This window comes from Salmo salar, chromosome ssa04 (genome assembly GCF_905237065.1).
Source record: "Salmo salar chromosome ssa04, Ssal_v3.1, whole genome shotgun sequence".
In the NCBI taxonomy this organism is placed as follows: Eukaryota; Metazoa; Chordata; class Actinopteri; order Salmoniformes; family Salmonidae; genus Salmo; species Salmo salar.
In genome coordinates this window covers 9,163,784-9,178,264 of record NC_059445.1, presented here as the reverse complement: position 1 = coordinate 9,178,264, position 14,481 = coordinate 9,163,784, and the positions used below count along the sequence as shown (strand labels likewise).

At 43.0% G+C, this 14,481-nt stretch overlaps 2 protein-coding genes across 2 annotated transcripts; both read right to left on the bottom strand.

Annotated features, from left to right (window-relative positions):
- Positions 1-3,645: 3,645 nt before the first annotated feature.
- Positions 3,646-7,334, bottom strand: LOC106602177 (zinc finger protein 814). The gene is made up of 4 exons (XM_014194659.2): positions 6,397-7,334; positions 6,201-6,304; positions 5,704-5,767; positions 3,646-5,551 (listed from the first exon to the last, which is right to left on the bottom strand). Exons 1-4 carry the CDS (start codon positions 6,704-6,706, stop codon positions 4,461-4,463), a joined length of 1,569 nt encoding a protein of 522 aa, XP_014050134.1. The 5' UTR covers positions 6,707-7,334; the 3' UTR covers positions 3,646-4,460.
- A 3,922-nt stretch (positions 7,335-11,256) lies between these two features.
- Positions 11,257-14,406, bottom strand: LOC106602176 (zinc finger and BTB domain-containing protein 6). The gene is made up of 4 exons (XM_014194658.2): positions 13,953-14,406; positions 13,763-13,866; positions 13,591-13,654; positions 11,257-13,440 (listed from the first exon to the last, which is right to left on the bottom strand). Exons 1-4 carry the CDS (start codon positions 14,266-14,268, stop codon positions 12,353-12,355), a joined length of 1,572 nt encoding a protein of 523 aa, XP_014050133.1. The 5' UTR covers positions 14,269-14,406; the 3' UTR covers positions 11,257-12,352.
- Between the last annotated feature and the right edge of the window lie 75 nt (positions 14,407-14,481).

Below are 14,481 nucleotides of genomic sequence, written 5' to 3'. Positions count from 1 at the left end.
CTAATTTATAAAAAAAATTGAAATAAGTATTCAGACCCTTTACTCAGTACTTTGTTGAAGCACCTTTACCAGCGATTACAGCCTCGAGTCTTCTTGGGTATGACGCTAGAAGCTTGGCATACCTGTATTTGGGGAGTTTCTCCCATTCTTCTCTGCAGATCCTCTCAAGCTCTGTCAGGTTGGATGGGGAGCGTGGCTGCTCAGCTATTTTCAGGTCTCTTCAGAGATGTTCGATCGGGTTCAAGAACGGGCTCTGGCTGGGCCACTCAAAGACATTCAGAGATTTATCCTGAAGCCACTCCTGCGTTGTCTTGGCTGTGTGCTTACGGTCATTATCCTATTGGAAGGTGAACCTTCGCCCTCAGTCTGAGGTTCTGAACGCTCTGGAGACGGTTTTCATCAAGGACCTCTCTGTACTTTGCTCTGTTCATCTTTGCCTCGATTCTGACTAGTCTCCCAGTCCCTGCTCCTGAAAAACATCCTCACAGCATGATGCTGCCACCAAAATGCTTCACTGTAGGGATGGTTCCAGGTTTCCTACAAATGTGACACTAGGTATTCAGGCCAAAGAGTTCAATCTTGGTTTCATCAGACCAGAGAATCTTGTTTCTCATGGTCTGAGAGACTTTCGGTGCCTTTTGGCAAACTCCAAGTGGGCTGTCATGTGCCTTTTACTGAGGAGTAGCTTCCGTCTGGCCACTCTACCATAAAGGCCTGATTGGTGGAGTGCTGCAGAGATGGTTGTCCTTCTGGAAGGTTCTCCCATCTCCACAGAGGAACTGTAGAGCTCTGTTAGAGTGACCATCGGGTTCTTGGTCACCTCCCTGACCAAGGCCCTTCTCCCCAGATTGCTCATTTTGGCTTGGCGGTCAGCTCTATGAAGAGTCTTGGTGGCTCCAAACTTTTTCCATTTAAGAATGATGGAGGCCACTGTGTTCTTGGGGACCTTCAATGCTGCAGAAACATTTTGGTACCCTTCCCCAGATCTGTGCCTCGACACAATCCTGTCTCTGAGCTCTACGGACAATTCCTTAGACTTCATGGCTTGGTTTTTGCTCTGACACGCACTGTCAACTGTGGGACCTTTATATAGACAGGTGTGTGCCTTTCCAAATCATGTCCAATCAATTGAATTTACCACAGGTGGACTCCAATCAAGTAGTAGAAACATCTCAAGGATGATCAATGGCAACAAGATGCACCTGAGCTCAATTTCGAGTCTCATAGCAAAGGGACTGAATACTTGTTTTTCATTTTGATTAAATTAGCAAACATTTGTAAAAACCTGTTATTTGCTTTGTTATTATGGGGTACTGTGTGTAGATTGCGGAGGACATTTTTATATTTAATCCATTTTAGAATAAGGCTGTAACCTAACAAAATGTAGAAAAAGTCTGTAGGGGTCTGAATACCTTCCAAGGCACTGTATGTCATCGTGGTTACGAACCTTCCCTGTGGAGTACGTCCTAATTTATTTATTTGTCAAGATGGTGTAAGGTTCTGCAGACCAGAGATAGGCTACTGGAACCTGTCTTCCCATCCACACATTCCGGAAGATCCACACCAGTGACTCCAGAAGTAGCTGCAAGCAAGTGAATCAATTCAATGCTTTCAGTGTTTTAGTCGCCTATATTGATTAAGTGTTTGTCGTTGGTCCCTAAAGCAGTTGTGTTTTATATATAAAAAGAAGATAGGCAGTCACTAGGTAGGCTACATGTCAAACATTTATGGGCAATTCCTCACAAAACTATTATTTGGGGGATTTTCACTCAATTTAATCCATAGAAGGGTTCTTTGGAGTAAGTATTGTTGACATATATTTGACATGCATCTTAAATAATAAAAAAATGAATTGTTGGAATATGTGTGATATTTTGCTTACCCAGGACTCCTGCAAGACTCCATATTATGTAATTTGTCGGTGCATACCAAAGATCGAGTGGGATCTCTGCTGCTTTTATGATGACATTTTTAAGGATTTCCAAGAGAGTGAATGTGAAATTGGATTCAAAATGGTCACCCTCTGCTAGTGATTTGCAGGATGTGCAATGATAGAAGTAAAAGGAGGGCTGTGATTGGTTACATTGCCAATTTATCCGTATAAAATGGGACATAAAGTAAAACTGCCACAACTTTGATTTGCCTGTAAAGTATGTTTGGCAATATTTGTAAAAATAAGAAGCCAAATAAAAATATAGTATACTTTCAATTAGAGATGTGACAAATTGACAATTTTGCTTACTGTTTAAACGGCCATTTATATATCGTTTTTCCGTTTAAACGAGAAGAACAAAATGATAAAATAACACGTTAATTTACAATGCAGAATAATGGTCGTATTAACTATGTATGACAGGCAGCTACAGATAGCTACAACTGATACCTTTCAGACAACAACAACAAAAAAGTGGCGCATCAGGTCTGTATCTTTTCAGCCAGTATAATTATGCTCCGGTGTAAAATGTAGTATTTTTTCCCCAGACAACAATAAACATCGCTGATTGATCTGTTTTTTTATTTTTGGTATGGTAGCTAGATGCGTTTTATTTTTAGAAAATGTCTCGGTAAATCACGGTATTTAACAAACGTTAGTGATTTTTTTAGGAGAGTGGACTGCGTGCAGGCAGCAATTATTTGATTGATAGTTCTGGTTAAATAGTGATGAATTTTTATCCTGCTTCAGAAGCGGCATTCCTTTACAGACAAATAAAATACCGTTCATATCACCAGATAAAGTTTCGTGACGGTATTTTAATAACCGTAGTGTAATACCTAGCCTAACAGACAGAGAAACAAACATGCAGTAGACGACGGGATTTGAAGTGGCAACATTCCATTATGTCTGAAAAGCGTAATCGATACAGGCTACCGGAAGACTACTATAATTTCATATGAGACAAAAAAAAATCGTGTAGACTACCTCGTGCCCGCAAGACTGACCATAGAAATCGGTGCCATGAATTGACTAGGATTTTCTACACGCAACAGACCAAAGACTGAACACACATTAGCAGCATTAGCGAAGAGACAGTGGGCAGGCCAGCGTGAACAAGAGAAGCAGAAGGCAGAAGCGTGCTCTGTTTTGGTAATCTGCATCTTGCAATGTCATGTCTTACAAATTCGCCTAACGTTCACCTCTTCCCCTCTGTTTTTATTTGAATTACACAACCCCCCAGGCCTTTATGCTATAAACACTGGAAATAATACACTATATATACACAAAGGTATATGGACACCTTCAAATTATTGGATTTGGCTATTTCAGCCACACCTGTTGTATACAATTGCCAACACCGCCATGCAATCTCCATAGGGACAGTTGCATCAGAATGCCCTTACTGAAGAGCTCAGTGACTTTCAATGTGGCACCTTTCCAACAAGTCAGTTCATCACATATCTGCCCTGCTCAACAGCATTTTTGCGAAGTGGTTAACAACGGCTGCGAAGTGGTAGGCCCCACAAGCTCACAGAACAGGACCGCCGAGTGCTTAAGCGTGTAAAAAGAAGGTAAGAAATGTGTTATTGCAATCAAAATACTACTCATATTACAGAGCAAGCAGTAAAGTTGAATATGACACCAAATGTTGCTTTGTAGCATCTACTGAAATATTTACTATTAAAGGAGGCCTGGGTAAGGCCAAAATGTCACAATTTTGTATTTATTTTATTTAACTGGGCAAGTCAGTTAAGAACAAATTCTTATTCACAATGACTGCCAACAAAAGGCAAAAGACTTTGTGCAGGGGCGTGGGCTTGGATAAAAAATATATAACACATAAATATAGGAAAAAAAACATCACGACAAGAGACAACACAAGAGACTTAAGACAATCCTCCTCCCCGGCTCTGTTCGTCCAAGTAAAAACAGAAACGAGCAACGAGCTTTCGACCACCAACAGACCTCGCTCTCCTAGGCACCTGTCCAGTGCTTCCTGAACTCTTAACTACTGTTTGATATGAATACTATTGGTAACAAATTCAGAAGGATGTAGCCTAGCGGCAGGTAGCCTAGCGGTTAAGAGCGTTGAGCCAGTAACCGAAAAGTCACAGGTTCCAATTGCGAAGCAACCAAGCTGTAAAATCTGTTGATGTGCCTTGAGCAAAGTACTTAACTCTTATTGCACTTGTAAGTCGCTATGGATAAGAGCTTCTGCTAACTGACTAAAATGTGATGTTTAAAATCTTCACCTTTAATAATATACATTATCAGTCCACTCTGGACCAAGCATCAAGGTCAGCTGAACTGAAAACAACCACTACACACAGAGGGTAGCGTTCAATGTGGTATCTATCCAAACTGTTAAAAACACATGGACCCAGTGTTCATATGAAAACCACAGTAGTGTGGCGCCATTCCCCTTACAACTAGGGTGGAAGAAGAACTAGACAAGAGGGAATAGAAACTATGGGGGGAGACCAGTTTTTCCCTGGTCTGGTCACATTGTGTAGAAAAACTCCACTTAGGGCAGCCCAATGTCCTGTGGCCTGCCACCAGTGTGGACGAGGAGATGCTTCTTCATGTTGCCGGACTGGGTGAAGGACTTCCCGCAGTAGACACATTGAAACGGTTTCTCTCCGGTGTGCACCCTTTCGTGCATCTTCAGCTGGTGGCTGTGGGAAAAGCGCTTGGTGCAGTGGCTGCAGCCGTACGGTTTCTCCCCCGTATGGACCCGCATGTGCCTCCGCAGGTGCGCCGGCTGGGGGAAGGGCTTTCCGCAGAGGCTACACCGGAGCTGCCTCTGGGTGGAGTGAGACGTTAGCTGTTGTGGCTGCTTTTCTATGGCTTTTGATGAAGAAGTGGAGCCTCTGTTGAAATTTGGGAAGTGGGCTGGCTTCCTTCTTTGGGGAACCTGGTGGAGGGTAACCCTTGGGGATGAAAAGCTGTTTAGGGAGGACAGTCCGTTGAAATCTGGCATCTTGGACCTTGATCCTACAGTTGTCCCTTGCTCTGGATGTTGAGTGTCAGAGGGACACTTTGTCTGTCCAGACTCCATTCCCCCTCTTCCTCTGTTGTCCACAAGCTGCCTGCTGTCTGAACAGACCTCTCCAGATGTCACCTCTTGGCCAGTTATGCTCCATTCTGAACTCATATCTGCCTCCACTTTAATGGGAACTGAGTCCACCATCACCACATCAGACACCCAGTCCAGAGAGCCCAAAGCAGACATGCAGACCCCAGAGTTACCAGACACCCCTCTCCTCTCTGGATGTCCAGACAGCCTATTGGAGTCTGGCCCTGCATTGTGAGGAGCATTCACAGTTCGGTTGTCAGTCTCTTGGTTCTCTGTCCATTGAGACAGGCTGTATGATATGGGTTGATGGTCAGTTTCCCAGGTCACACACTCAGCAACCTGATGGTCCTGTCTCGCTCTGTTGTATTGTGATGCTGGATGCTGGAACGTCTGGTTTTCAGGTTCTATATTGAGTGAAGTGTCTGGAGCTCTGTGTCTGTTGCCCTGCTGGTCCAGAGGGTCTGTGGTTTCAGTAGATGATGAAGAACCTGGTTCTGGCACAACCGTCTCACTGCTCTCACTGACCAGTTGGACAATCTCTGAAATGGGACACAACATCAGCTTCCTGTAGTGGAGACCGATTCTTCTTTGCCTTATTTATTAGTTATGGCTTATGACTAAGAAGTGTATCAAACACTGCAATAAAGGCTTTACTCAACAAAGTGTAAATTGGATAGATTTAATAAAATACCTTCTGTTCTGCTGGTGTGAAAGTTCTCCATTTTGATAAGAGGTGTCTCTTGCATATCTGCCGTCTGTGTTTTGTATTCATAAGAAACATTTTATTAGAAAAATATTCCCAACACCATTTTAAATGAGAAAACAATGATTAGGGACATTCCGCCACCCAACAGATTTTTGGATGGGCCGTTAAACGGGTGTCCTGACTCTCTGTGGTCATTAAAGATCCCATGGCACTTATCATAAGAGTAGGGGTGTTAACCCCGTTGTCCTGGCTAAATTCCCAATCTGGCCCTCATACCATCATGGCCACCTAATAATCCCCAGTTTACAATTGGTTAATTCATTCCCCCTCCTCTCCCCTGTAACTATTCCCCAGGTCCTTGCTGTAAATGAAAACGTATTCAGTCAATTTACCTGGTAAAATGTGGGCAAAATAAAAATCCCACCACCACTTGAAATATGCAAACATAAATTATCAATTTGACCGTGTCTATGTCTACTGACCTGCATGCCCCCATCCTGGTCTATCCCTGTGCGTCCTGCGTCTCTCCAGTTGGTGACATCCTGCATAAAGTTGCCTCTGTCACTGTCGGAAAGACGATTTCCCACTGCACCAGAAAAGAGAACCCTTCATAACCGTTATATATTATACATTACCAATTATTTTTAAAGTGTTTACATGAGGTTAAAAAAACCCTACAATATCCAACTCTGCCTGTTGACTTTCCAACGAAGCTCCCTCTTCCCCGACCAATATGACCGCTGTCCACGCGCCTGTGAACTGTGCGTAGCAGGGCTCCAAATCTCTCTGCGCTCCGTCGAGAATTCTGGAATTTTGTCAAAAGCAGCTTCCTCCGCATGTTGTCCAGTTCTTTCTGGCTATGTGAAATTTCCAAACGTAAGGCAGCATGGCCATCATCCACAAGTTTGCAGATTTCGGCAACGGCTGCATTCGCCAAAACCTCAATGATGGAGGCTAGCTGAGCATGAAAGGCGACAGTATCGTACATGTCCTTTATGTTAAACACTTACGTTAAAGTAATTTGCATTTGAGTATTCAGTGAACGTCTTGAGACTACACAGTTCACACCATATACCGTATACTTCACAAACATCTCGTTTGTTTTGTTACGCTACTTCCTGGATCTTTTTTTAGAATAAGGGTTGGCTTTTCAAAATAAAATGTTGATTACGCACACGATATATGTTGGTTCGAACTTCCAACATTGCCACCTGCTGTATCCTATTGTAGCCGCTACTGAAAGGAATTAAATGTTGTTTTATCAGCCTTCATTGACTTTCAATTAAGTGAATTTAAAAAAAAATTATACTGACCTCCAAAAATAATGATTAAGTACAAAAATACAGAATGCGCATACAGCCTGAATTTAAAAGGAATAAATGTATTCCTTCAGTTAAAAATAAGTAAATCAAAGAGAAGGCTAAGGGTTAGTAGTCTCAAAACGAACTGAAGCACCACACTGAGAATGCACTAACTCGGAACAATGTAACAGTTGAAGGATTTAAATATCTGAATATATAATGAATAAATAGCCAATGGGATTTCAGATAGTCCTGAGTAATGGGTAAACAACTACACTGAACAAAAATATAAATGCTACATGTAAAGTGTTGGTCCCATGTTTCATGAGCTGAAATAAAAGATCCCAGAATTTTTTTAATTTTTTTTTTTTAAGGTATGTTACCCACCGATGTATATCTGTATTCCCAGCTGTGAAACCCATAGATTAGGTCCTAAAGCATTTATTTCAGTTGACTGTGAATAAATGCAGTTATATGAACTGTAACTCAGTAAAATATAAATTGTTGCGTTCATATATTTTTTCAGTGTAAATAACATTTAGGAGACTTGATTTTCAAATAAATGACACTAAATACAAAACCACTGCTAACTAGATGGTAACTTTACATGAAGTAATGTTGTGGGGCTTGCTTTAGCTTTTCAAGTATTTTTTGTGGTAGTGGAAGAAGTTAAAGTTTCACTTTACTATTTAAAGCAAATAGTACAATTAAAATGTAGTAAAACAATTGGTCTGATTACGTTGATAGACTACTATATAAACCTTGTTTCTTTGGATTGTGGGGCAGTTAGATCACAAAAATGTCTGAACTACAGTAGTTGAGTGTGAAAACTGGAAGAAGAAAGACAAAGCTATCTTCTGTCAGACGATGGTAATAAAAGGCTGGATCATGTGGACAACACTCCAAGGAAAGCAAAGCAACTCAACCATTCATGCTCGGGTTTCAGATAAATAAATGCATGATTTACTTTTGTAAAACATTCAGTGTAAATCAAGTTCGATTTTTGTTGAATGATGATATAATGATCAAACAGTACAGAGTATTGTAGGAAACTCACAAGTCTGCTGTTCAAAGTCAGAAACTCAAATATTATTTTGGACTTGTCTTGTTGGCAATATGCCGTGCATCTTTAGTCAGATGCCCTGTCGTTTTCCCTGCTGCATATCCATTCATTAATTCAAGCTTTGCTAAAATGCTTGTTTCTGGTTGTGGTCTGTCATAAAACGAGAGAAAAGAAATCATGGTTCTGCAACTTTTTTGCTTTCTGAATATGAAGACTTGCTGTTGTGGTGGAAGGGAGAAACTCATAAGGAATTAGAAACATTTAGGCTATTATTTGGGGAAGGAAATATGATGATACATCTAGTGTTGACAGATCTTTAAAAAGTATACTGCTCAAAAAAATAAAGGGAACACTTAAACAACACAATGTAACTCCAAGTCAATCACACTTCTGTGAAATCAAACTGTCCACTTAGGAAGCAACACTGATTGACAATAAATTTCACATGCTGTTGTGCAAATGGAATAGACAACAGGTGGAAATTATAGGCAATAAGCAAGACACCCCCAATAAAGGAGTGGTTCAGTAGGTGGTGACCACAGACCACTTCTCAGTTCCTATGCTTCTTGGCTGATGTTTTGGTCACTGTTGAATGCTGGCGGTGCTTTCGCTCTAGTGGTAGCATGAGACGGAGTCTACAACCCACACAAGTGGCTCAGGTAGTGCAGCTCATCCAGGATGGCACATCAATGCGAGCTGTGGCAAGAAGGTTTGCTGTGTCTGTCAGCGTAGTGTCCAGAGCATGGAGGCGCTACCAGGAGACAGGCCAGTCTGTTGTCCTCCACGTCTCCATGTCAGGAGACGTGGAGGAGGCCGTAGGAGGAGGCCGTAGGAGGGCAACAACCCAGCAGCAGGACCGCTACCTCTGCCTTTGTGCAAGGAGGAGCAGGAGGAGCACTGCCAGAGCCCTGCAAAATGACTTCCAGCAGGCCACAAATGTGCATGTGTCTGCTCAAACGGTCAGAAACAGACTCCATGAGGGTGGTATGAGGGCCCGACGTCCACAGGTGGGGGGTTGTGCTTACAGCCTAACACCGTGCAGGACGTTTGGCAATTGCCAGAGAACACCAAGATTGGCAAATTCGCCACTGGCGCCCTGTGCTTTTCACAGATGAAAGCAGGTTCACACTGAGCACGTGACAGACGTGACAGAGTCTGGAGACGCCGTGGAGAAAGTTCTGCTGCCTGCAACATCCTCCAGCATGACCGGTTTGGCGGTGAGTCAGTCATGGTGTGGGGTGGCATTTCTTTTTGGGGGGGGGGGGGGGGGTTCGCACAGCCCTCCATGTGCTCGCCAGAGGTAGCCTGACTGCCATTAGGTACCGAGATGAGATCCTAAGACCCCTTGTGAGACCATATGCTCGTGCGGTTGGCCCTGGGTTCCTCCTAATGCAAGACAATGCTAGACCTCATGTGGCTGGAGTGTGTCAGCAGTTCCTGCAAGACGAAGGCATTGATGCTATGGACTGGCCCGCCCGTTCACCAGACCTGAATCCAATTGAGCACATCTGGGACATCATGTCTCGCTCCATCCACCAACACCACGTTGCACCACAGACTGTCCAGGAGTTGGCGGATGCTTTAGTCCAGGTCTGGGAGGAGATCCCTCAGGAGACCATCCGCCACCTCATCAGGAGCATGCCCAGGCTTTGTAGGGAGGTCATACAGGCACATGGAGGCCACACACACTACTGAGCCTCATTTTGACTTGTTTTAAGGACATTGCATCAAACTTGGATCAGCCTGTAGTGTGGTTTTCCACTTTAATTTTGAGTGTGACTCCAAATCCAGACCTCCATGGGTTGATAAATTGGATTTCCATTGATTTTTTTGTGTGATTTTGTCGTCAGCACATTCAACTATGTAAAGAAAAAAGTATTTAATAAGATAATTTATTTCATTCAGATCTAGGATGTGTTGTTTAAGTGTTCCCTTTATTTTTTTGAGCAGTGTATTTTAGTGGTAGTTGAACTATGTATAATAGGTTTGTATGTAGACCTACTGATAGCTATGTAGACCTACTGAATAGTTGTATCTAATAAATAAACTATTTAGGCTAACAGTGATCACCGTTTCAGCTTGAATAGCAGTGATGTAGAGGACGATGTCATACACTAAGTTTCTGTTGGGAAAGTGGTCAGAAGTTTGAATGAAAAGAAAAGCAGGAAGGCATGACATTTTAGGCCGAGCCCTACCCATGCCGGTGACGTTCAGGCCCTACCAGCGCCCGGTTGCTTAACACAGTAACTTCCTGTTAGTATCAATAGCTGATCTCGTGAGTATCTATAGCATTGGCTCCGTTTAGTCGGCTCAATGAGACATGAGAGAGCTGACGTTAGTTAGCTACTTTTGGTCACTAAACTCCGACAAAGAGCTGTAACCTTTTATTGATATGCTAATTTATATATTTGTAGTTGATATAAGTTCAATAATTTGAATTTAGGATAGCCTGAACATGTGAAAGCTGGTTTGGTGTCTCCAGCTTGAACGGTGCAGAGTTATTTTATGCAAATCTGTAGTTGATAAAGATCTTAACGAGTGAAGGTTGGATAACCTGAATGCTTTGAAGTTGGTCATGTAGCAAGACCATTTTGAAAAGCTACCTCTGTATTCCTATGGTTCTCATTCAAACCTATGTTCATTTCTACCAATTTTTGTGTATATATAGTATCAAATCTTTTGACAAGCAATCTAAGTAGGGTTTGTCTGAACATATGAATGTTGGTTTGGAGTTGATCATGTAAAATGGTGAAAGAGGAGATACTGTTAATGTAGATTATTAAAAGAATGTTACCATTCTAGTATATGCCACTTTTTTGCCATTGAAATGCATTGGTATCCACAGCAACGGCTTCGTTTGGGCATCTCAATGACGAGACATGAGAGCTGTTAGCTGACCTTAGTTAGCTGCTTTTCGTCACTCTAAACTCAGACAAACAGCTGTAACTTTTGATTGGTAGTAGATAATTATGTTCTGATTCCAGATTTAAATACCAGAGAAGTAGACCTCAATGTCATACCCTCTAGGTTTTTATCTAAAGTGCTGGAAAAGTGGTCAAAATTGCAGATGTGTCAAAAGTTTAATTGTTCACCGTGAATGGATGTTGGAAGTCTGGGAGTTGATGATGTCACAATAGGACCTTTAGAATGTTGAATAAAAACTATTGAAGTAAATAAGGGACAAAAAGCTCAGTAGTTTATTGGTCCTGACCGCTCTGCATGTTTAAAGTTTGAATGGCGTTTCTAGCTTAAACGGTGTAAGAGGAGTAGCGTTCCAAATAAGAATAATATAAAGTATGACGAAGATTTAAAGTGGGATCTCGTGCTTCGCAAACCGCACTAATAATTACATTGGTAATAGGGGTGTATGCAGTGCAGCAATCATACAGCAAGAATATAATGGTTTATGTCGTCATTCACAGTAACCTGTAACCACAATGTACTGGATTCTACTTTCAGATACTACTGGGGCTCAGGATTTTCCTGGCTACCAAGACTCTTTGCTCTGGCCAAACCCTACGCCACTCCCTCAGATGTCAGTTTCTTGAGAGCAATGAGTCCAGATCGGAGTACCTCACCGACCCTTCATTGAATGGAACACATTCAGGGCTGTCTGATTGGTCCAGAAACCGATTGGGTTGGGCCAGAGTCAGAAAACGCATGATTAAAGCTATGGTTTGAAAATTCGTCATTGGCATGGACACTCTTAATTGGTTAGAGACGATCCAATCACGGATTACTTTATTTTGTACAACACCCATAGTGCCCCTCATCACCACAAACAACTTCAATGATGGCAGTCTCAGACTAAAGTATGTAGTGAACGACAGAGCAGCTGAATCATTTAGTGTGAGTCGCTAGGCTAGCTCAGGATCGAGTCTTCTTCATAACTTATACATTATCTATCCACTCTGGACCAAGCATCAAGCCAGTAAACTGAAAACACAACCACTACACACCGGAACCATTCAATGTGGAAACCAATCAAACTGTTAAAAACACATTGACTCAGTTTTCATATGAAAACCCACGAGTGTGGAGCCATTCCCCTTACAACTAGGACCACGAGTTTTCCCCCGGTCTGGTCACGTTCTGCGGAAAAACTACTGGCCCTGCATTTCATTACGCTGGGTACAGTAGTGTTAAATTGCCCCTAGACACTGATGTTGGGTCAGTTTTGCATTTCTTAATACTAATGGTAAAGGTTAAGATTGTGGGAGAGGAAGCTGATTCTAGATCTGTACCTAGGGAAAACTTCACCCTGGGACACTCAGGGCAGCCCAATGTCCTGTGGCCTGCCACCAGTGTGGACGAGGAGATGCTTCTTCATGTTGCCAGACTGGGTGAAGGACTTCCCGCAGTAGACACATTGAAACGGTTTTTCTCCAGTGTGAACCCTCTCGTGCATCTTCAGCTGGTGGCTGTGGGAGAAGCGCTTGGTGCAGTGGCTGCAGCCGTACGGTTTCTCCCCCGTATGGACCCGCATGTGACTCCGCAGGTGCGCCGGCTGGTGGAAGGGCTTTCCGCAGAGGCCGCACCGAAGCTGACTCTTGGGCGTGCAAGGCGTTAGCTGTTGCGGCTGCTTTTCTATGCCTTTCGGTGAAGAAGTGGAGCCTCTGTTGAAATTTGGGAAGTGGGCTGGCTTCCCTCTTTGGGCAACCTGGTGGAGGGTAACCCTTGGGGATGAAAAGCTGTTTCGGTTGGACAGTCCATTGAAATCTGACATCTTGGACCTTGATCCTACAGTTGTCCCTTGCTCTGTGTTTTCAGTGTCAGTGGGACACTTTGTCTGTCCAGACTCCATTCCCCCTCTTCCTCTGTTGTCCACAAGCTGCCTGCTGTCTGAACAGACCTCTCCAGATGTGGCCTCTTGGCCAGTTATGCTCCATTCTGAACTCATATCTGCCTCCACTTTAATAGGAACCGTGTCCACCATCACCACATCAGGCAGCCAGTCCAGAGAGCCCAAAGCTGACATGCAGACCCCAGAGTTACCAGACACCCCTCTCTTCTCTGGATGTCCAGACAGCCTCTTGGAGTCTGGCCCAGCATTGTGAAGTGCATTCACAGTTCGGTTGTCAGTCTCTTGGTTCTCTGTCCATTGGGACAGGCTGTATTCTATGGGTTGATGGTCAGTTTCCCAGGTCACACACTCAGCAACCTGATGGTCCTGTCTTGCTCTGTTGTATTGTGACGCTGGATGCTGGAACTTCTGGTTTTCAGGTTCTATATCGATTGAGGTGTCTGGAGCTCTGTCTCGGTTGCCCTGCTGGTCCAGGTCTGTGGTTTCAGTAGATGATGAAGAACCTGGTTCTGCCACGATCTTCTCACTGCTCTCACTGACCATTTGGACAATCTCTGAAATGGGGAACAACATCAGCGACCTTTAGTGGAGACTGATTCTTCTTTTCCTTATTAGTTATGGGTTATGACTAAGAAGTTAATCAAATACTGCAATAAACATTGAAGGATTAGTCAAGCAACAAAGTGTAAAATTAACAAAAATACCTTCTGTTCTGCTGGTGCCATGGTTCTCCATTTTGATAAGAGGTGCCTCTTGCATATCTGCAATCTTTGTTTGGTATTCATCAGGAACATTTTATTCGAAAAATATTCCCAACACCATTTGAAATATGAGAAAATAAATAAAATACATTTGACCATGTCTATGACAACTGACCTGCATGCCCCAATCCTGGTCTGTTGCTGTGCGTCCTGAGTCTCTCCAGTTGGCTACATTCTGCGTAAAGTTGCTCCCTTCACTGTCGGCAAAACAATTCTGCACTGCACCAGAAAAGAACAACGCTCAAACGTTATATATTTCACATAACCCATTAATTTTAACGTTTTGAAATAAAGTTAAAACCTACAATATTCAAGTCTGTCTGTTGGCTTTTTTACGAAGCTCTCTCTTGCCCTTGCCCGGGTGAAATTATCGGTGTCCACGCGTCGGTGAACTGTGCGTCGCAGGACTCCCAATTTCTCTGCGCTCCGTCGAGAATTCTGGAATTTTGTCAAAAGCAGCTTCTTCCGCAGGTTATCAATTTCTTTCTGACTATGGGAAATTTCCAAACGTAAGGCAGCATGGCCGTCATCTACAAGTTTGCAGATTTCGGCAACGGCTGCATTCGCCAAAACCTCAATGATGGAGACTAGCTGAGCATGAAAGGCTACAGTATCGGACATGTCCTTGGTTCTATGTTAAACGCTTATGTTATAGTAATTTGCATTGCATTCAGTCAACGTCTTAAGACTTCACGGTTTCCAACATAAACCGTACTCTTCTTCACACAACTCTTCTTGTTCCGGAAACAAGATGTCACCTACTTCCTGGATCGTTTTTCAAAATAAAGGTTGGTTACACACGACTTACGTTAGTTCCAACATTTCTACCTGTTG